The sequence below is a fragment of the Hylaeus volcanicus genome, chromosome 5 (genome assembly GCF_026283585.1).
Source record: "Hylaeus volcanicus isolate JK05 chromosome 5, UHH_iyHylVolc1.0_haploid, whole genome shotgun sequence".
NCBI lineage: Eukaryota > Metazoa > Arthropoda > Insecta > Hymenoptera > Colletidae > Hylaeus > Hylaeus volcanicus.
Genome location: NC_071980.1, coordinates 27,629,723 through 27,653,476, shown reverse-complemented (window position 1 = coordinate 27,653,476; position 23,754 = coordinate 27,629,723). Strand labels below are relative to the sequence as shown.

At 46.1% G+C, this 23,754-nt stretch overlaps 1 protein-coding gene across 1 annotated transcript; it reads left to right on the top strand.

Moving 5' to 3' along the window:
• The first annotated feature begins 160 nt into the window (after nt 1–160).
• On the top strand, nt 161–22,928 carry LOC128876722 (mucin-2). The gene is made up of 3 exons (XM_054123295.1): nt 161–609; nt 12,938–13,043; nt 17,786–22,928. Exons 2-3 carry the CDS (start codon nt 12,938–12,940, stop codon nt 20,251–20,253), a joined length of 2,574 nt encoding a protein of 857 aa, XP_053979270.1. The 5' UTR covers nt 161–609; the 3' UTR covers nt 20,254–22,928.
• The last annotated feature ends 826 nt before the right edge of the window (nt 22,929–23,754 follow it).

Genomic DNA, 23,754 nt, shown 5'->3' with positions numbered 1-23,754 from the left:
CCCGGGTTGCGAGGAAATGGATCCTCAAAGTTGCCGAGTTTATCTCAGAACTGTTGCCGCGGTGCGTCAAGGGATGCGCTAAGGGGGATGCATCCGATTCAAGCGGAGTGACAATTCCGCGGAGAGCGGCAAATAGGAGCCGAGAGGGTGATGGAAAGGAGAAAGAGACACGTGGGACAAGAGGGAAGTCGCGATTGGTTAAGCCGGTTGGAAAAGCCCGCCTGGTTGCTCGACCGGCCGGCACTTCGCTCAGTTCTCCACTGTGCTCCGAGCGAAACGGAGCTTTCGCCAACCAGATTCACGGAGACCCAATCTTGCGCTTCTTCGATTATAAATCCCGCCTCGATCGATCGATCCATCCATCTCGCGATAGTAATTCGCGTGCTCCCGACACCCGTGCCCGACGGGGAAGTTTCACGGAGGATTCTTCCTCTGAACGCTCCTCTGCAGTTGTTTACCGCGGTCCGTTCGAGGGCAAAACAATAGAAGAGGAAACTATGCTCGTGGACGTAAACCCGTCGCTGTCAACGGTTTAGGACGCGTCGATAAAGCCAACTGTCGCTTCGAAAAAAAGTGAGCTTATCAGGGAAAGGATTCGTCAGGATCACGGTGAGTTTTTTTTTTATTTTTGCGACGTTGTTTAGATTTGAAGGCTGCAACGGGAGGATCCATGATCGTCGTCTTTATGCTTGATCTTCATTTTTTCATGCTCGATAGTTCGATAGTTGATCCAGTGGGGTCTTGGTACGATCGGCTTATCTGCTATGATCTTAATTGTATTTCCATTTGATGAGTTCGGGTGATCGATGACTGGTTTTCAATTTTCCAATGGTGATCCTTAGATTTGATGTTTGCGAGTGTAGGGCAACCTCGACAGCAATTGATCGCCACCTGGTCGATCACTTTCTTCTGAATCACTTTTATACCATCAGAACGAAGCGTGATTCCACGTAACGATAGTTGAATTAGAAGAGTTTCGAAGCTCAAGGATGATCCATCTATCAGTCATGGTCTTAGATGCAGGTCCAATTACAAAGTGTGTGTGATCGATAACGGATGTAAATCATCTTCTATTAAACAATTCTTGATGTGTCGTTTTAAAATCAAGTTATATAATTCTGATCTTTAGATCATTAACGTCTATCTTGAGTACTTATGTCGGTATAGATTACCGTTGTCTTCAAGATACTTTGTTGCAAAGTATACCTCCTTTTGTCTCTCGGTCTGTTTATTTTTACAGTGTCAGAGATGTGAGAAATCGACGGGTACGATATAGAAAATAGTTTTGTTCGATCGAGCACCGGCAAAAGGTGACCCTATATTATCAAGCGTCCGTCATGCTACGGATGAAAGTTGTAAAACAAAAGGAAGAACTCTCGTTTGTATTCGATCCGTCGAAAGTATTAATTGCGCGAGTGATTTGCGTACAAAAAGTTTGACACAGAGTTGGTTACGAGAAAGTGGAGACCTGATCGAGAAAAATGAATTTCGCGATCATCTTTCGCCTTAAAAAGCTGAAAGAGCTTGTTTTTCTTTAATTCGAGTCCCAACTTTCTTTCTTCGGTTTAGTATTTTAATAATAACAACTTTTATGGTGCAACTTTCTTTGTGCGACGATGTAGTCGCACTTTTCTTTAACACCTCACCTTTTTTTGTATAGAATAGAGCTACAGCCTGCCCCAGTTTCTACGATCACCCTATATTTCGCGCAAGCGAGAATGAGTTCATACCAATGCGTCCCATTAACCCTTTGCATTAGTTGTTGATTAAACGAACACAAAAAGCATCGTTAGCTGGCAGTGACTCACTCGCAAGTAAATATGAATAAACAAAGGGGTTAAGGTGTTAAGCGACGGTTGTCCAAAGAGGGCAGAAGCGCCGTTGGAAATTTTAGCAACGCGCCGCGTCAGGAATGCAGAATGGGGCAGCCTGTCGTGGAATTCTAGTTATCGGCCATTCGGATCGAAAGGCTTGCGCAGCGTTTCACGATTTGCGGTTTCCGTTCCCTCGTGCATCTTTAATCGACTCGGTTTGCGGGCCTATTGATTTCTCGCGTTAACGCGATCTCGAATTCAGAACGCGAAATCGCCCCTTGATTGGCATTAATCGCACCAACGCGTGCACTCGCTGCTGGCTCGGAGTTATCAGGAGGAAATTCGCGTAGAACCTCGACACGGTTTTCCCCACTCTTCGTTGAACCGTGAAAATGGTTCGCAGCGTAATTTGGCAGAAGCATCAGGGTACCCTAAAAAATATCGCGCATTTCGAAAATGTAATTTACGGAGTGAATATTTAATAAATAGAGGCTCCGTTCTCGAGGTAATCAATTTTAATTTAATTTTAATTACGAAATATTTTCAACATTTCTGTTCGAAGAAGAAATTTTTCCTTTATAAAATAAAATTTTATTCTAAATTGTCGATTCACGTTTGGACGAGAAATCGGTCCCTGTTTGCTTTACGATTCGCAGGACACCCTGTACATTTTTCTAAGCGTCGAACGATTTATCGTGGGAGTTTGTTCGCAATTTTCACGGCGAGAAAACCTCGTCGCGATTGAAACACGTCGCTTTACACAATGCGCAAAAGTTTCCTTTATGACAGAATGGCTCGCGACACAAACCGCGACATCAACTTGGCAAAGCTTTTACTAATATCAGCTCTTTCATGCGGATCAGCCTAAACGACGTTCGCGGATAACGTATATAGAAACTATTCGAACTGGGTCGCCACCTTTTCCCCCTTTCCTATTCCGCAATACCCTCCTTGTATCCAATCCCGCCCAACTCTTCGCGCGCACGAAATTGCATCTGTTTCATCGGCATTCAGGAAGAGTGCCAAACTTTCGTTTCCCTTCGCTAGGCTGCGGGAAACCACTGTGCGTCTTCCTCGCCAGGGAATTCATGCCGATTTTCGCGATATATACCAACCCTTCGCGCTAGCCATTTTTCCTCGAGCGAAATTTCATGTAGAAATGAATGTTTGGAAGCGTTATATTTTAATATTTCACGTATCTACACATCCTACATACATACACTCTTCGTTAAGACTCTGATTACATTGAATATATATTTGTTCGAGTAAGCTAGAACTCGAATCCTCTATTTCGCAAATGCAATTTATATCGTTGCCAACATTCGAAAAGCTCTGTTGATATTTCTCGTGGCACGTAGACACGGGATACATCGTGCTCTTCCGGTTTGATGCGTCGAAGAGCGTCAAAAAATATATTTCAGCGCGCAATCGCACCACCGAATTGCGGTCGAGATAACTTTGTACCCTTTCGGCACGACGCGACGGTACGTAATACGTGCACGCGCAGACACAGACTGTTCCCGGTTTAATGTACGGTGTCCCATAAGGTTCATATATCTCCCTTTACAACCAGGAAACGAGCATGGTCCCTTTGCAGCGAACAGCATTCATAAATCCAAAGGGAAGTTCGCCGAAGAGGAAGGGCACTCTTGTCCCGTTGTCGCGCTCTTGTTTCTTTTTTCTTTCAACGCACGAAACGATCGAACTCGGGCTCCGTTTAACCCTTCGCGGTGTCCGTCAAGCCTCCAGCCTCTATATTTTATTAATAAGTTGTTCGTTCGGTCGAATTAATACTTGTGCACGAATATTATAAACTGAAAGCCACTGCAAAAGATAATACTCATTCCATGCAAATTGTGCACGATCGAAATAGCAGGCAAAGCATCAGCGATTAATTTTGATAGATCGTAGTTCGAAGCAGTCATCGAAGAATGAGAGTGGAGTTGTCGAAGAGCGATTGTCGCAAGAAGAATTGCAACGGATCCAACGATCCGCGGAAACACGACTCGCGACCGGATGCAATTTCGCCGGGACCAATCGCGTCGCGAGAGTGTTTTATCGCGCCTCCGAGTCCACTAGCCATTGTTTTTTCATCGAACCGCCATTTTCCGTCGATCACCGGCGATTCATCGCTTCCAACCTTTTTCATCGCGTTGATAGAAAAATGTTTTTTAGAAACAGCGATGAAACAGTTCTCACTTAAAATGAACAGAAAAATGGCGAACAGGAACATTGAATAAAATGAATGTAATTTATTTCAACGCAAACTTTCTGAAGCCAACTTTTTTCGACTCGGTGGTACGTCTTGAGGATTTCTCGAGTCGATGTTGACCGAGGAGGCGTGCGACGTTTTCATTCGGATTTCTCATTTCTATGGGAACGTTCGTCTTCTGGCGCCCTTCGGCGGAGCAATTAGCGAGCTCGCAGCCGCGAAGCAATTATCGAGGACACGCGATATACGGGGCTCGCTCGAGGGACTCGTACGTTTTACGAGAATCGGTAAATATTCGGTCAAGAGGTCATCGGGTGCATCGATCGATTTTCGTCAGCGCTATGAGCGGGTCGAGCGGGGCCAGTCCATCGACAAAAATTCATCGATGTATCAGAACTGTAGGCAAAGTTTGCAAACTTGTCGTTCTGACGATATTTTTGGTTCTTTACTCTTAAGTGACTTGTACGTCAAGCTTTTTCACGAATTATACGACGGATGTTTCGAGGGTTACAGGCGTGTTTATTAAAACATATTATTGAAACAGCATTTGTCTTCCTTTCACTTTGGACCTTCGTCATTGACTGTCTTATCAGTCACGCCTTCTCCAATTTGTGATACTTTGAATATTTAATATCTCGATTGAAGTTAGCAGAAGCGCTACGAAACTGTGTTAGAAGTGGAATTTTAATCGACGATCGTATTATTTCCGAAGCCACTTGCTGCGCGAAGAATTTGCAGCGCTCTCTAAGGGACAATTAAGTATCGGGGGAGCTAATGGTAACCTAATATCGCTGTAACGAGTTTTCAAACGATACCAGATAGATATCACGGGGCGTGCAATTATCCCAGAAATGTGCTACACTCAGACGAAAATTGTATATGGAAATGAAACGGAATATGGCGTCGGTGCGACCGCAACTCCGACGCAGCTAAATTGACAATTTCGCGTAGTCCTGGACGCGCTTGCGTTTATTTCTGAACGATCCATTTCCGAACACCGCGGTCCAGAATTATCTGCAATCCCGGTGATTGGTTGGATCGTTCGATATCGATCCGATCGGGTGTCATGGAGCCTGCATTTTTCTATATTTACATTCGAACGAACGTTAACCTCTTCGTTAATCCTCGCTAAAATGATCGAATATTCGCGACGAATAAAATACGAATTTCATTTAGATTCCGTTACCTCTAATCTGGGGGGTGGTTTACTTGTCTGGCCTCATTCCTAAAATAACAAGTCGTTTTATTCTATTATATTACTCGTTCTAAAAGTATCCGATTGCATTACTTGGCATAAGAATATAACAGGATAGAAAATGTTTGTTCGGTTATTAATGATTTTAATTACCTCTACGTTTCTACGTTGCAAACGTCGACCGTCGCGATCCGTCAACTATTAATCATTTCGATCGTAGCACCTGTCGTATTTGTTTTAATAAATATTCATGGACGTTGCGCTCGCAACAAAATGCTCTATGTATCGTGGGAAGCAGCGTCCGATCGGTGGAAGATTAATCGTTTTCTTTTTTAGAGGATATCGCTGTCGCAGCACGGAATCCGTGTCAGAAATTAAATGTTTGATATCGAAACGCGGGGTGTAAGTTCAAAAGAGGAATCCGCACGAGCGAGGATCGATCGAAAGAGACCGTGAATGAGTTTATAACTCCGTATAGATGTCCTTAATTCTTTAACAATGAGAAATGTAAGGTTTGCATCGATGCGCATACGGCAGCGCTTTGAAGTGAGTCAGTCGGTCGAGTCGAAGAACTAATACCTTATCAAAAACATTCAAATTTTGATATATCAAACTGTCACTCGGGATGAGACTGTATGCAACATTTCAGTATTCCAGCAGGTTGCATTTCCAAAATATACGTTCATACATGTTGCAGTCACATATCTCAAACCAAATGTGGCTCGAGGAAAAGTGTGCACAGACACTTAAAAATACAGCGAAAGTACTGTGTTAAATTTTCGTGTTTTTTTTTTTTTAAATAGTTCGGTCAGTGTGTTTTCTGTAGTTCTTTTATCGGTTACACTTTCAAATACCGCGCTTGACTCGGGTCAGCGGAAAAAATGCAATATGCATGAACCCCAGTATACTCGGGTTAGAGCGTTAAGCGGTTAACGTGTATCTCTGTCTAGCTGGTATAATTTATTTCATGGGATTGATGCCGTCCACGGGAGCCCATAACTTTCGTCATTTCTCCGATCAGGTGGAAGACCACCTAGAAAAGAACTGGAGAAATTCTCATCGATGTAAGAAGCGAACACATGTAAATCGTGTGACCCCTATTCGGGACACGATTCCGACAGAAGTATGCACAGGAAATCCTTGCCAACCGTAGGAAATCGCTATACTCTTTTGTTTTAGTTGCTGTAAATTATGATTCTTCCGAGTACCGTTCGGAAACAATGCCACGATACGATGGAACAAAATTATTAATTCCAAAGCAGCAGAAAACAGGGAAGTATAGCAGCATTTGTCTCCGTATAATCTTCGTTGCCGATAAATTCAAAAATTATTTGCTACATTTTGCGCAACCGACGGAGAGGAAATTGCAATTTCGCATACGCGTGCAAACATCCGTACCCGAATTCCACCCGAAAAACACCGAACGGATGAGTTAGCGAAACGAAGATACCCTCGAAAAACCGTGCGCGCAGCAAACTTCGTTAAAGCGTGCAATGCAGATGTTACGTAATCGTTTGAATTTCGCGCGCACACGTGCAAGTGATTGAGAAAGTATACGCATCGCTGGTTCCTGTTTGGCCATCAGCACGCGTATGTCGTATAACATGAATCGTGCAGTTCCCCGTCTATCTATTTCCCCGTTTTACATTTCATTGCTTTTGCGATATTTTTTAGGCTACGTTGAAAGATTGCAAATTTCATTCGCGTATTCTTCTTCTTATTAGATTGCTTAATTTGTATTCCTTTCAAATTTAATTAAAAAAGACGCCGATTATTCAAAGAAGCAAAATTTCCAAGCCCTCTCCGCGAGCGAAAGGAGCCAACGAAAAGAATGAAAAGGATGAAAAGAAGCGCAAAAGAACGGAGGAGCGTGGCGAGTTCCGTCGGTGCTTGTTCGCGTCATTAATTCGATCCGTATTTTTCTGTTGTCGCGTTACAAGCGCAATCGCTGTTACGTTAAGTAACGACAAGCCGAGAATCGATTTCTCGGATCGAACTGTCCGGCTTATCTCGACGTCTTGACGGGCCCAAGTCTCCGCCGGACCGACTACTTTTTCTCGCTTTTGCGGGGCCTCTTATTGCTCGCGCTATGCCGCGTCGCTTGGGCCCAGCCGACGAAGATTCGTGGGACTGAGCGTCGTCGCTGTTTCGCATGAGTGTATGTCCCGTAAGGCCCAAGCCACGATGAAAATTTCATCGCACGCGAGAAAAGGAGCGGTGGCGAGACCGAACGGCCTGCATACGTAATACGCCTTCTTAGCTAATATAGGCCGGTTTCGTTTTGGGGCCACGGGCCCCCCCGCGGCCCTCTTTGGCGATGACTCGTTAAAGGTTTCTCCTTTCGATGAAAAGAACAGCTGTTTCGTCCGCCACGGTCTATTCGGACCACACCGTCGAGATTTCCTCGACGCATTTTTAACCGTTCCGACTCCAAGCCAAGAAATTCTTTCATTACCACGATGGAAAAGATCAAGTAGAGAGGGTTTCTTCGGATTAATGGAGTCCATGGGGCAAAAAGGTCAGACCTAACCCACTGAGCGAAAAAGTAGCGAACACGCAAAAATCCAAAAATCCGTGCATCGAGCCAGCACGAGGACCGAGAACGTTAGGCGCAACGTCCTCGTTCAGGCTATTAACCTCGATCATTGGTGATGTTGGGCAGCGAGGAAATCGAGGGACCACTTTCGTTCGATACGCGAGCGTTTCGTTTCCCGGAAACCTGTGGCATAAGCCGACGGTTAACGTCGATCATTAATTCCCATCACCATATAGTCTGAGAGGATCTCGTGTCGGTCGTGCGCGCGGACACTCTCAGCGCGCACACGCGCGAAGACAAGGATTCTGCGTGTGTTCGAACGTTTGGTGACGCGCGCACCATGACGATGTGTGGTCCGCAGGAGAGAGATAAAGTGAAAACCATGGGGCCACGCTGTCTCGCGATCCAACCTCGATCTCAGGGCCGTTCGCGCCGCGCGTTTCTTCCCGCTCCGGCTTTCGTCTCGATCCCTGTCCCCCGCCCGACCAAAACTTACCTCGAGGGGGTACGTCACATTTTCGGCCCTGGACAATAGGTAAATCTTGAAGCTTGATGCCTTCAATTTCGAGAAATAACAGAGTAGAAGATTGTCTAACTTTGATAGTGGTGGCGATAGGGGCAGTCATCCTTTAGGGGGTATGAAATTAAAAAAAAAAAAAAGAAAGGTCAAGATTACATACGCCTGCTCTCAAGATTTGTCCCTGATTTAGATGTCATATTGGTGGTTAACACGTGGCGCCACTAGTTTACCTGCTCGCCAGACGCCAAAACAGTCGTGGCGCCTTGATTCTTGAAAATAACCAACGAATCCACTTATCCATTAACCCTAGAATTCTCAAATTTGTTGAGCTTTCCTCGTCTCTCTAGTATTTGTAAGAGACAATTCCTGAAATTTTCGAGGTACCAGCGAGCTGCTACACTGCTGGACTCTGTGCACCATCGGGCGTGTCTCGATTCCAACGAAGAGCTGTTACGTAAGATGTCTCGCGTGTACGGAACCGTAAATTCGGGCGACCTTAATTTCGATTCGTCTGGCACAATCGACGCTGCGGCTTCCGCTTTCGTTCGACACGTCCATTTATATATCTCTATGTGCTAACCTTCTTTCCAACGCCAGCTTTATTAGATTTATTAGTCAACATCCCAGTATTCGTACAATTCTCGTAAATCTTCCACTCCGAGTGAGCTTATACCAGAGTTGTAAACGTTAATGGAGCTTTATCTGTTCGATGGACTCGTACTTACATCTGTCGGCCATCTAAGTGCTCGCTGCCCGTCGTAGTTAGTTTATTTGCCAGGCGGAAGCACGTGGTCGGTTAGTTAACGAGCAAACGTGTTCGCAGTTTCCTTTGGAGCGCGAATGCAGAAACATCGTTGGATGGTCCGCGAGTCTAGATCGATCCGGGGGCAAAACGATCGAGAACAAGCGATCCACGAGCCGACAATAACTTTCTAACGATGTAAACCGTAATTATATATTGGTGCGTGGCTAGTCGTGACGAGGAGATACGCGAACACGCTCGTCGTCGCTTTTTGTTGCAACCTCGTTTCTTCTCATCGATTGGCACCGTGAATAATACGCGAACTCGTTCCTATAACAATTCGCTGTAGCCAGATGAGACAAAACAACGGCTGAAAAATTCCTTTGCTTGTTATTAGAGTGGAGCAAAACTCTCTTCTAGGCAACAATTTAAAATTATCGTCAAATTAGATTAGTCAAAAGGTAGTGGTTATTGACGAGTCACAAAGAAATTCATTTTAGAGCACTTTAAACAGTAGAATGCTTGTATAAACTATTTTAATTTGACTTCGCGACTCATAATTCGTCGCGTGCATGCGAGTACACACGCGAACGTCCCGGTTCCCTAACCTTTGGGATGCAATAATTGCCGAAGAACGTTCGACTCGTAGTCGATTCACGCGTTATCGACGAAGTTAGCGCCGCCGATCTTTGCGTCTACTTTCTCCGGTCTTCCTGTTTTCCTCCGATATCCTCCAGGCGTCCTAGCCTCGCGTCCATAAATAATAGTTAAGTAGAAATACGACTCCGCTGAGTAGGCAGCAAATATTTAAGGGGCGGGGAGGCGGAAGGGGTCGTGGAAATTGACATAAATTTCCCAACGTGACTTTTAGGAAAGCTACGGGCGAGTTTCGGTACACGAGGTCTGGCGACTGCCGGCGTATTCCCCTTCGAACGTTTCTATCCGTCCGTGAGAAAATATTTGCTCGCGAAGCTTTTACCAAGATTAGCAATATTCGATCTCTCGACCGTAAGCCACGCTTGGCAAATTGTGGAATTAGAACGAATTGATATTGCAAAGCCCACCTGATATAGAGATACAGGCCGTTCGAACACCATCTGGAGCACTCTTCTAGTTTTTAGTTGTTCGATCGAGCAATTAGAATACTGTTGGTGGCCCATGGCACGAGTTCGTTAATTAGTGACCAATATATATAAACCAGTATCATCTTCAATCAAAATACATGAAAATTATTACTTCTCTTCAACTGTGCTTTCCATCGATAATTGCTTACGAAAATCAATTTCACCTACGTATAAACTTAACTAGAACTCAAGATTAAAGTACGCCATAGAAGTCTCTATAACTCTACAATCTGAATAAGGTTCATCTAGTCTTCTTTCCATCGTACCAACAAAAAGAGTATGTCTTCCATCCCCTTCTTCTAATTTGCTTCCACGACGGGGTCGGAAAACTTCAAGACGAACGTTCTCCTCTGTTTTCCAAAACTTCAAGGTCGCATCTCGCCGAATTTGGTGGCGACCTCGCAGAAGGCGGCATTCTTTGCTCGCTCGTCCATGCCGACCACGGTTCTTTCTTCGGGAATCTTACTCCAGAGAGAGGAGATCGGCGCCCGAAGCATCGTCTACCGTTACCACGTGTCCGTCTCTCGATACGCCTCGGTCCCACGTGCAAATACACACGATGGAAACCGCTTCCAGCAGCCTTTCCGAAGCCCGTACGAACGAGCATCCCCTCGTTCGACCCGCTTTCCGAGCCATCCAAGAATCACCCGCGCATCCTTGGCTCACTCGCCACGCTCTTTCATCAGGCTTGATTGTTCGCGAGCTTGATTGTTCATCGATTCTACGAACATCATAAATGTAATCGTCGCGTAAAGAGCAAAGACAATTTTAGAGATTTCAGAGACGACTGGTCTCCCGAAATTCTGATGGCTCGAGAGATATTCGTCTTAATTCACATTTACCAAGAAGGCTGTTACCGACAAATAGAAATCAGCAGAGCTGTGCGCATGGGCGAAGGCGATTCGTCGAACGTGACCCTTGCGCGTCGGCAAACTGATTCGCACGTGTCCTGGGTGAAAGTATTGCTGTCGATCGACAATTTTCGATTCGATTTTACGGACGACGTCCGCGCGTCTGGGAATTCCAAACTTCTAGCCCACCTGGCCGATCCCCCTTTCTTAGAATTTATTAATCGATTCTTTAACCTCGTATATATTTACTCCTTGCCCGTACAAACTTTTTAAAGGCAATTCTTTTTTATGACTCGTTGCGAATGGAAATGCTCATGCATTTTACGAGGGCGTTTGAGAATGTGAATTCTTGTTTACGATATCCCTGAGAAATGAAATGTTGTTTTTATCGAGTCTGTGACCCGAAGGCATTGTTACAGAATTCTCGATCATGAGAAACGAAACGTTTCCTCTGGTGGATTCGACTGCTCGATAAGATCGAGTTCACGCGTTAATCGTGTTTGCACGAAAATGTCTAATACATGAGAAACCTTCGGGATAAGCGTGTAAATTTCCAATTGCCAGTTTCACGTATAAATAACCTCGGGTGCGTGTCGATCGTTGGCAATTCACGAAACGGTCGACTGATAATCTATTGGTATCTTATCTCCGCTGACAAGTCCCTAGTGATTCATGGGACCGTGCAAGCGGATAATTTCCGTGCTAATCGGCATCGACGCGACAACGCTAATTAGTTCTACCACTTATCTGTAGGTAGTATAAATTTCTATTACACGGTAAACTCTCGTTTCTAGCTAACTCGTATATCAGGATAGCGGACGTACAATTTTCATGGTTAGCGAGAGTGAGTTCGCTCGGCCGACCGATTCTCTTTGGTCTTGCGATCAGACTGATAACTTCACTGCAATAACGTCTAATCCCTTTATTTATTTACACGTATATCTTCCTGTTTCTTTCTATTTTAGTGCTTTCTACTCTCTCGTTAGTTTCTCAGTATGATTCAAATTTTATACACTCTTTTTCATCCCGAATGCATCAGGTGCAATTTATAATTCGCGGCCTCTGAAAATCTTGCAATTATCAACCATACAAAAATAACAGTATACCGCACATACACGAAGGTTTTCCCACCACTCTATACTGCAACTGCCCAACGCATAAAAATCGACAGAATCGTACTCCGTTTATATTTCCGAACAATCTAATCTGCGAGCAATCTAATAATCGTGGTGCGTAAGATCGACGAGGAAATAGAGCGTGTTCCGTAGATCGTAGCCTCAACCTAAGTCAACACGTCCGCCCGTAGCGATTTCTCGATCGATCCTCCCACTTTCTCGGTTCGGTTCGGTCCATTCAGTCGCGTTCCCTCGTTATCGGGCTCGTATCTCGGGTGATCGCCGATGAAAGGTATCGAAGGAACGATTTCTCGACGCTCTCGAAAAAGGATGCGCCCGTCGCGGATGTCCAGATCGTGGGAACGTGATTCGTGGCTCGGTTCGGATAGGTCGCGACCCGACTGGGATTATTCGGGTACCTTGTCGGTCGCCGATGCAACACACGAACGAACGCTGTATCGCCGGTCGCTTCATACAAACGTCGGGAGTATTCCTTCGAGCTCTTCCAGGTACCTGAATGAACTCTGCTCGGATAAAAGACTGATTCACCTGAACCGTGACCGAAGAGGCTTTGCAAAATCTTTCATTGTATAATTTTATTTATTTATTTCATTCGTAAACGGGTTAGATTCTAGAGCAAAGTACAAAAACGAACACGCGGAACACCTAATTGTAAAATTAATACATACGACTAAGGACCTGTTAATCAGCCTGGATTGTAGACAGACACGGGCGAATCGTAACGAATCCGTGATGGCTCTCCTGGTCAGCCTGGCGACATCTGTCAATAGAAAGTCCATGAATTTAATTCAATATTTGCTGTTTCAGATGACACGGAGAAGAGTGGCGGATCTGTGCGGGTGGCTCCTTTTGGCGGGACTCGTCTGCTGCTCGTCTTGTCAAGCCGTGTCGTCTACGATTGAGAATAAGACTGGTGAGTCTGCGATTTCACTTTTAAACGTTAGTTCTGCAAAATGCTTTACTACTAATTAAACTGATTTCATAAAAGTTTGAATATTGGAGAGATTCCAGTGTCGAGCTGCTCGCAATCCATGAGAGAAAGACCTCTTTAATCTTCGACCCTCTTGTCGAGGGTTAGATTACGTAGCCAATAAAATATCCGAGTTCGCGCACCCACAGCTCTTACGGCTAGCTTTGCGACAGCCTTTGCGGATACTTCGATCGTCGTACTGCAGGAAGCTGCGGGAAAAGGGTTCAACTGGCACGATCGCTGGACCCTCAAGCCAACTCTGCGTCTTCGTATGACAAAAGCACCGTGTTATATGTTCTTTCGAGACTTTTTTGCCTAGTAGCTGCCAACATTTTTGCAGTTCTAATCGCTGTTGCTGCGATCATCGTTGAACCCGATCGAAACTGCATTAACCTCGATACTGAGATAAAACGATGGACGTCGAATTGTCCCAGCTTTTCGATGCATTTTCCACGATTTCGTGTTCTTCGACGTGGAAAATTCGATGCAGGAGCCATCTCCGTTGTCGAATCGATTCGTCTCGTGTTCCTTAGACTGTCCCGTTCGATTCAAAGCGCTGGCGATTTTACCAGAAAAGATTTTCGGCTGCCGCGCGATATTTAGTAAAAATGTATCCGTATCGTCGAGAAATTTTGTGTACTCACGCTCGCACGTACGTGCATGTGTGGCTGAGCGTGTGTGGCGGGTCAGTAGGTCACTCAGCTCAGTGCTAAAAGAATACTCACGCGTGTCGATACACATGCAACGTAGGAAAACGCTTTTATTCGCGCTCGTACCGCGCCGTTCGGGATAATTACACGTGTGTGTAGAGGGTGTGCTAAAATTCAGATACACACGCTGTTCACGAAAGTGAGCGAGAGAGTGCGCGAGTAAACATGGGTCTAGAAATCAGCGTATCATCGACGAAATTCTGTTTTTGATCGTTTTCTCTCTCGATTATTATCTCATCATTTATCCTCTTATTTAATGCTTTTCATGTTTTGTCAGAAATTAAACAGTCGTTTCGCTCCAAACTAGCGATGCGCACGAGACGAGACGAGATTTCTACGATCTCGATCTTGATCTCGAAAAATTTCGAAACATGCATATCGATCTCGAATTTCCGACAATTTCGAATACATGATCTCGATCTCGACGAGATCTTGATTCGATCTTGAGATTTTTCCAATATGGACCTACGAACAAACAAAAGAATCGAACAAATGATTAATAATTGTTTGACAGAATAAAGACACTCGTAACTTCACGCACATTCGATGAATTACTATTTATCTACAGATAGTAACTCAGCCCTTATTTTCAATTTCTGAGGTATCCAATCCATTTTAGTCGGTGAATTTGTCACACTTTCGAGCGAGAACACCTAATAGCTGCAAACTACTCGCTGTTGCCAGTCCATTTTCAAATAATGGCACATAAACCAGACATAAAAGCACGAGAAAGTAACGCGACGCTTTTAAAGGCGTGCATGCGCTCGCATCACCGAACTTTGCTTTCAATATGCTTCCGTGCTTCGCTACGCGTATTATTCGTGCCAGCTGCACGCTTCTACGGTCTTCTGGAACGGATCTCCTCGGTTTTTTCCGAATATTAAAAATGTTTGTCGAAAGAAGTCGCGACACAGGTTCGCCGAATACAAAAAAAAAAAGAGGAGTCAGAGAAATGCGAGAAGGAAGCGATAGCAATCTTTTACGGTTCGCGCGCAATAACAGTCGAGACTCTACTAAAATTAGGTATCCTATTGCACTGTCTGGGAAACTTAAGGGAGCAAAGTGGATTTCAAAATACAAACGCGTTCGAAAGGGTTGGAGGGTTTTAATTACGGGTTGGGAGTGTTTTAGGAGATGACCGGGCCAAAATAGGAGAAAGTGAGATCGTTCGTTCGTTCGTTTGTTCCTTTGTTAGAGGAGGTAGAGGAACAGCGTATTCTATTTATTCCACAATTTTTCTCGGATATGCTTTAAATTTCTATATGGGGTGCCTAACATTTTCGAGCGCCACCGTACAGTCCTCAGCTCGCTGCTAGTTTCTCGCAGTCGTGAAAGAGGCGCGAAGCTGATCGAGAAAACGGGAGAAGTATTGAGCACGGTAATTAAGATGGCGTCAATGTACCCTTTAACGCCCAGTGGTTCAAGACTCGTAACAATAAATCGGGGACGCGGAAGAAATTCATTCCCCTCGTCTCGACGACACGGCACGAACAGCGAAGCTCTTAACCTTAATGAATCTTTGCTCAGTCGTCGACGAATGGAGCAGTTCCCTCGAAAACAGTTCCACCGTCTCTATGTACTTACGCTTTGCTTTAGCGTGCACGCGATACCTGCGAGCAATTATCGTGAGCGAGCTTCACCTGCTATCGGCCGCGACACTTTCGCCTACGTCTTTAGAGCCCGCTGGCATTTTTGATTCTCGATTGTTCGCTTCAAAATCATCGCGATGAGATACACACAGGTACTGCTTCGTCAAAATCGCTTATTTCTACTTCGCAAAATGTAAATCTACTTGTAAAATTTGAAATTGATGTGTCGAATAGATCCACCTTTAAAAAATGTAAAGTGGCATCCAATTTTTAAGGCCTCGAATTAAACAGACTCGTTACTACTATTAGAAATAGGTTGAATTCTTGGCGACTGTGTCTCAAGTAATTTGACAAGCGCAGAGTGAATAGGAATTGACGCGTAGCTGGAGATATTGCTAGGATTGTCGTGTATTATGCGCAAATGGAACGAGCAGCGTAGCGAACGACAGAGAGAGAGAGAGAGAGAAAGGGTGAGGGAGAGAGAGGGAGAAGGAAAGCGCACCGACTGAGTAACCGTGTTCGTACACCACGTACGTTTCGCATGACACGTGTATTTATGCGACACGACTCGAGTACTGGCGCCTGCAGGCCGTTTCGTCCCCGTGGGACATTCAGAGACACCGGTGAGGTGAACCTCGGCCCACTCCGGCATGCCGATGAAACATTTATCCGTCCGTCCATGCTCGTAACGAGAAACTGGAAGCAGGAAAAATAGAGAAACTGTCAGCCTGTCCTAGCCGTTGCGACTTTTCCTCTCTGGACGACAATTTTCCGTCGACGAAAACGCGAGATCTTCCGGCCTCGAACCCAGTCCCTCGACATCCAAACGAAATTTTAATTTAAATCCCGTCCATGTCCACGAATATTTGAATAAATCTACAATGTTGCAAACGAGATTCAATTCAAAAAGTGACATTACCACGAATACTTGAATTAAATTTTTGTCGGTGGTGTATGTCGAGATATTTAGGAAATTTTGGGGTAAATTTAGTTTCGGTACTTTTGGAGCAGTGTATTTATATTTCTCGCGTAAGCGTAACTAACGTATCCGCTGTTACGAGGACCCGTGTAACGCATGTCGAAGAAGATGCACCACAGACACACCGAACGCGAGTGTGCGTGCACTTACGTTCCATATCCCGCGAGGAAGCTTACCGATAATGGCTCTCGAGAGCTCGCGTTTTCTCCAGCATTATCGAGTCGGACGACGCGACGTTTCTATTTCTACTATGTGTACCGTGTCCGTGGTAGACGAGTATCGTTTATGCTCGCACGTCTTCGGCGCAGGCCGCATGTGAAACATAAACGCGTTACGTTCGGGCGTCGATGGACGAGAGAAATTATGCCATTATCGACACGAATCTTTTCCAGGGGTCGAAATATTCGCGAAACCTTTGCGACAGATTCCATTGAAACGATTGGAAGGGAACGTTGCGATCAAAGTTCTTGCGTTATCTGGTTTAAACAAAAAATACGAATAAAGGATTGTTCATATCGAACGGCGAATAGTTAAATGAAAGTATCGGCTACCTATGCATGGAGTTTTATTTTTGTGTTCCGTTTCTAGCGTGATACTCTGGCAGGGTCCGAAGCATTAGGGAATAATTTCACACTTCGCGACCCGACTGGATTATGTATAGTTTCGATGCGGTCGCCATACTGGCTACGTACACGGCACTTCGTTTAAAAGTTTCACGGAACAGCCGACGTCCATTAAACTTTCCATGGTGGAAGGTACATCGAGCTCGCAGGTGTCACGAGGGTCACAGAGCATAGAAACTAAAGCAGCATGTCCAACGATAAGGGATCTATCTAGCTCGAAGGCCTGAAAATAGAGCAATAAATCTACCTGACATATCAATTTCAACTTTTATTAAAAGAGAACTACCTAAGGAACGACGTTGATACATCCAGTAAGTTTCTTCCGCGAATTCCAATTGGTCAAAAGCGCTGGACATGTTCAACCGAAAGTTGAGAGGCGAAAATGGTTTAATTGAAACCTCAAGACGTCACGGATGCGCGACGAGAATTTATAGCTATCACGTAAAATGGCCACACTCGTTCATCTGTTTTCACATTCTAGCAGGTTTCGCGTTCCGGTAAATTTATGGTCATCGGGGAATCCGTGACGTTAGTAACACGTCTGCGATAAATCAATCGAATCCGTGAGCCTGGTAATTGAAGGAAGCGTATAATAAAACTCGAATCAATTAATCAATCGTGACACGCATCGCCATAATCCCAGATGCTGCCTATTTATTTACCTTCCAGCTTTAGCAGTCAGTGGAATTCGGTGGAGAAGACATCGACAAATTTACAAGTGCAACAATTATTGAACGCTTCGTCACTGCATCAGAAATCACGAATCGAACTTTTCTGTTTTCAGGTCAAAGCGAAAGCAAACCCCGCGTGTTTTCGCCCCGAATGGACTACGACGAATGGACGCCTCTAGGTCGCGGAGATCCCCTGAAGAACAACCCCACCTTCGACTACGTCCCTCCCGTTCTCGATAGAGTGCAATACTGGCTAGACTCCCACACCACCGAGCCGTCTACCAAACGTGACATCCTAGTCCTTGGCGTCACCGCGAAGAAGACCAGTCCCAAGATACCAGAGCAATTCCTGAAGTTCGTCGATGGGCCAAAGTTCACCAGGTCGAACCAGGACGTTTCGTTCAGAAACGACTACACCGGCAGCACTGGCGCGGAACCTCCGAAAGTCTTGCGCACGTCCAACTTCCGCAACGGACCGATCGACTACAGGAACCAGAACAGGATACAGTCTGTGCCAGCTAGCTATTACCCTAGTCTGTATTACAACCAAAAGTCGAAGCCGTACACGATGATGCTGCCTCCGCCGTTGGTCCAGAAGGACAAGCTGGTTAGCTTCGCCGAGCCAACTCAGCAGTTCAGCACCCAAACGGAAGAAGGACCGGTGATTCAGGAGTCCCAATTCTACGCGATACCATCGAAGAACTATAATCAACACCAACCACCGCCTCAAACCCCCGCGAAGTCGCAGAACTTGTCCAAGCCACCCAACAAAGGCGCGATGGTCTCCCAAATCGAGACCATCAAGAGCGTCTACGCTCCCTCGTCAGCCCAGCCGACGAAGTCGAGATACGAGAGCATCACGACTCCGTCCGTCTCCTTCGAGAAGTCTAATTTGATTTACCAGTCCACCCAGACTCTCTCCGGTGGATGGCCTAGCAACGGTCCAGTGTCCACGCCAACCACTTCGGATGCGAGCCAATCCGGCTGGAGGACTCCGGACTACCCTCGCGATCAGTACGAGATCGATCACCACGTCGCCGCCTCGTCGAATCACGAGGTGGTGGTCAAGCAGAACGCCAACATAATCGTGGACGGAGACAGTAACGAGAACGAGGAGGTGGTCATGGGCCAAAAGGAAGCTTCGTCTGAAAAACTCGCACCAACCACTGCGAACGTTCGTCCACCCGCGAATTCCTCTCTAGAACGTGTGAAAGAGAACGTGGACGAGGAGTCCTCCGAAAAGATGCACATAGTCGTTGCTAACTCGCCTGCCAGTCTCGATATCGAGTCTCAGAAGGCCAACAAAGGCCCGGTGGCCGTGGTGATGCCCATAAATTACTCCGAGAAGAAGCCAAACGTCTCTAGTTCAGACTCGATGCAATCCACCCCGAGCGTACCAACGAATTCGACGATGGAGGTCGAAGCGTCCAGCGAGAAGGCACCGAAAGCTCAGCCTCAGCCAGTCAGAAACTCTGTGACAATTTCTCCCGTCTTCTACGAGGATCCCCAGTCTTCTGCTGTTTCCCCTAATAGAATGATTCCCTCCCATCTTCAGCACCCAGTTTCTCAGCCCACAGGTATGCCTCCGCTCTCCAGGTTCCCTGTTAACCCGATGCACGCGTTTGGACCACCCCAAGCTCCTCTTCAATCCATGATGCACTCGCAGTCCAGGCCCAACCACGCCATGATGCACTTCCTGGGCAGTATGCGACCGAATCTAGGTTTTCGAATGCCAGGACCGATGTCCATGTTCCCACCTATGGCCCACATCCACGCGCCACCCGCCAAGCCCATGATGAATCACATGGGAGCAGCCTCCATGCCCATGGATCAGTCGCACCGACCCCCGCAGATGCAAGACTTCGCTATGGGGTTCACTAATCCACCTGCATCCTCGTCTCTGACCATCCAAGCGATGGGAGCGGAGGAACACCCCTTCGATCATCATCGGTCTCGCCTACCTGACACGACGACTCTGATCACCACTCCTACTCCATTCCTGCCAACCGCCAGCCCCACCGAGAATTCACCCGTCGTCGTGGACACCAAGGACACGGAGGTGAAGAATCAGTCACCCCTGGGATCGATACTAACCAACGAGAGGGAAGAGTCGACGCGTCCTCCAGCGACGACTGCTCCTCAAGTGACCACTGTACCAAGCCTTACCACGGATCCCATCTTCTCGCACTACAAACAACCCGCCAAGCCTCTGCGTGGGCCTATGTACCTCATTATCCAGGGCCACTCGAAGGTCAAGACATACAAGCCTACCGTGACCAAGCACGACCTACCGACGCAGAAGAACGAGATCGTAGAGGGCGTCACCGAGAGGCAGATCTCGAAGTTCGAGCAGTTCATCAAGGAGAACACGAAGAATATAAACGTTAACAACGTGAATGCCGAGAAGAAGAAGGCCGAGGAGAAGGCAAGGGCCGAGAAGCTCGCGCAAGCTCACCAGGACAGTCTGATGAGCCTCGTGGAGAGCGGTTTGGGCAGCTTCACGGTGTCGCCTTCGTCCTCGGCGACAGAGGAGGAGCACCAGGCCAACTCCGTGACGACGATCGAGATCAATGGCAACTAAGACCCGTTCTCGCGTTTGGAAACATTTTCCCCGCGGTTGCTTCCGTTGCGAATCGATTGGTAGACGTCGATTCTGGAACGCGACACGGGACGAGCGATCGAACGCGCGAATCTGAACACTCGCGCGAGTGTCTTGTGAACAGTGATTGGACGTTCGAGTGTCTTGCAAAACTTTTGGAGACTGTTGAGCTTCGGGTCGCTCGTTATGTTCGATATTGGAAGATCTTGGGGGTCCTGATGGGGTTCGAGGCTTTGGTTGGTTTTAACACTTCGCGACCAAGCAAAGTTACAGAACCGATCAGGACTCGCGAGACCTTCTGGTGTTGGATACTGCTGGGAGCGATTCGAATCCGACGTCACGGACACGGGAAACATTCGGGAGTGATCGAATCTTGTCGAATCGCGGCCAACGAGATACGTTTCGCGTGTCAGCGATTGCTCCTTGAGGTAGAAGCATCAGTAGTGGACTGAGCAGACTCCTTCGCCGGATGATATCCCATGAATATGAGATGAAAGAATAGTCTTTGTAGATAAACTGTCTTGTTATTTAAAATTTGATATTTAAGCTTGCCTCTGACATCTAGCAATCTCTGATAATATTCATTTTAAAATTTCATTTCATGCCTGTCCACTACTGGCGCGTTTACCTCGAACATCTGTTATTAATCTTACATTCACCGCGTTATTTATTATTTAATCGCCCAATTTCGCAGTCACCTTCGTAGAGGCTCAACGTGGCAGGTTCGCGATCAACCAGTCCTGCCTCGGTCTCATCATCGATGGGAGAAGCGCGCCAATTTCTAATGTGCCAGTATACATACACACGCATAACCCACGCACGCACACACAGACACACATAAATATACGCATACGTACACGTACACGAGGTATACGTCGCGTGTTGCGACGGACTAGCAGATTTGCTCAACGAATTCAGGCAGGTCGCGCAGCAAACGCATTATTCCTCCTTCTTTCTTTAGGGTACGCGCGGTAAACGTGATTTTCGATGGAAATTGATGCGTGCGCGATCGTCGTCGCAAACGACGTCCCTTCACTCGTGTAACCCATCGGAGATAGGTGAAATTTGATTGTGTTCGATCCTGCCGAGGGCCAACCTTCGGAATTGTCTCATTTCATTTCAGAGTATCAGAAAAATCGACGAAGAAGACTTACTCGGTACGTTTCTAATAATATGTGGACAAATAAAATTGACAGGGTTCGTATATTATTAAAAAGTGTACCGTTTCTGTATATGATGCGACTATTTTACGTTATAGACCAGATACATTAATCGAATAAATGAGTTCTCATTAAACGAACGAGTCGAACGACGACGATTCTGCCGACGGCCATGTGCGGATATTTATCGAAGCTGAACGTCAGCGACGAGCTTCTACTTAGGATTGTATTTATTGTAGTAGCTAAGAATTATTGCGATCAACGTATTTATTGTATCGTCATGCTGATCCACGACGCGAGGAAACTCTACGATGTTACATGTATGCTCTCTCGATTCTACGCAGAAACAATGATAAGGTAAGTGTGCCAGCAGTTGACCATCCGAGAGACCGCAGAAACATTTTTAAGGGAACGATGTTCGTCCATAAATGAAATAAACTCCTATCGGATCGATCATTTCTTAAACCAGCGAGAAATTGCTAAACGATTGAAACCCATCTCGACTTGTGCGATCTCTTAGCACGCGACTAATAGAATGGTCAACTATCGGTACGTTTACCTCGTTCCACGTATCTCTGTGTTCCACGATAGCGAAATTAGCGTAGGTCTATTCGAAAACTCCAGTGCGTGTTGTCGGCGCACGGCACCGTTACTTACTCTTAGACGAACGAAATGCTCGATGCGACTTACATCATATTATTAACACTAGTCTTACATCCACCAGTTACCACACATATCGCGTAATTATACTAACGTCAACTTTGTACCGTTCCCCTTGTCCGTAGAAATTGGTAGCTGTCGATCCGTGTTCGCGCTACGACACCAATCGTCCGTTATTTACATATACCTGCACCTACGCGAGTCGCGTGTGTTCCAAGTTACACGATACAAACGAAAAGAAGACGAAAACGAACGAGTCGCGAGCGTAGAACGGTCACTTGTGCGCAGAGGTGGGCGAAATTTAAATTTGGCCCATCGCTGCTCGTGCGTAGTAGCCTCGTCATCGTGCCACGCACTTAGGGTAGATTCGCATGGCGTGTACACGGGACAGATTGCGAGCATTGACTTCGTACGTACTATAGGTGTGTACTATGTTACATATGATAATTGTACCTGACGGACACACGTTCTGTTGATTTTTCCGTTTCTCAATAAATTATCGCATTACCGGCAATTAAACGTGTCAGCACAGCCATCGATCATCGATCGATATTAATTTTAGATTTTAAAAACAATATTAAGTAAGGTTCCATCGCGAAAACGAGGCAATAGAAACTTGCACCTTTCCATTCGTTGATTACAGAGGTGCGGGGCCTCTTCGCGGCGAAGAATCGACGATGATTCGAAGTCCAGGGCGAGAATTAAGGATCATTAGAGTCGATAAATCGAGACGAAGTACCGTTTCGGCAGTTTTGACCCCGCGGACGCTTCCCAAGGGGCTGTTCCCGTGATAAATTATCCAGTGGGCGTGTAATCGATTGCCATTTCTTCGATACGAGCGCCTCGAACGTGTTTGACAAAGGTGACGCGTTCCAGCAATATTCTTAACATTCTACGTAGCTTTTATTTTGATTTTCAAATCGTGTGCGTCGAAGTGGTAATACTGGAAACCTAAAAAAAATCGAGGGATACGTTCATCGGCCTTGAGAAAGACGATGGTCCACGAACGGACCATTAAAAATGGCTATGAAGTTTCGCGAATTTAAGAATAAAGACACCAAGAAAGAACAAGGAGGGAAGTATGCGTGAAGGGACGCGAAAAGCGATCGGCGAGGTTGAAGGGCGAAGGGAGCCGAGATGGAGCAGGAGGAGAGGATCGAGGTGCATCGAAAGCACGAATTTAAGGTTAATTTATGGCGTAATTTAGTTTCAATGTCGGTAGCATAAATCTCCAGTGGAGGACAGGGGTCCGGGGCCCCGCGACGTGCGTGCCGAGAAAAAAGTCGACGAAATAAAGTTACCGGCACGTAGAAGCCGGGGCCGACTGCACCGGTATCTCTCTTCTCGAGACATCTCCCCTCTTTTTTCGTCGTTTCCCTCTTAATGATTTGGTTTCGCTTAGCTCCGTTCCCACCGCGCCGCGGCCCGATTCAATTTAATTTCATGATTAACGATTTGCTCCTCGTAGTCTCCCGACTTTGTCCCCTCGGCCAATTTACGCTCCACGGTTTCCACCATCGACCTAGACGCCTTCCACGACGCTCAATCGTAGAAAAACGTTGTGGGGAACTGAAGATTATTTTTAATAGAACGCTTAGAAAGGGAAATCAGAAATAGTTTCAAATTCAGTTGAAATAGAAGATAGATCGTGAGAGGGATTAAA

Coding starts and splice junctions, on each gene's coding strand:
- LOC128876722 (XM_054123295.1), top strand. CDS start 12,938: ATGACACGGAGAAGAGTGGCGGATCTGTGCGGGTGGCTCCTTTTGGCG. Junction 13,044..17,785: donor TACGATTGAGAATAAGACTG/GTGAGTCTGCGA, acceptor TTCTGTTTTCAG/GTCAAAGCGAAAGCAAACCC.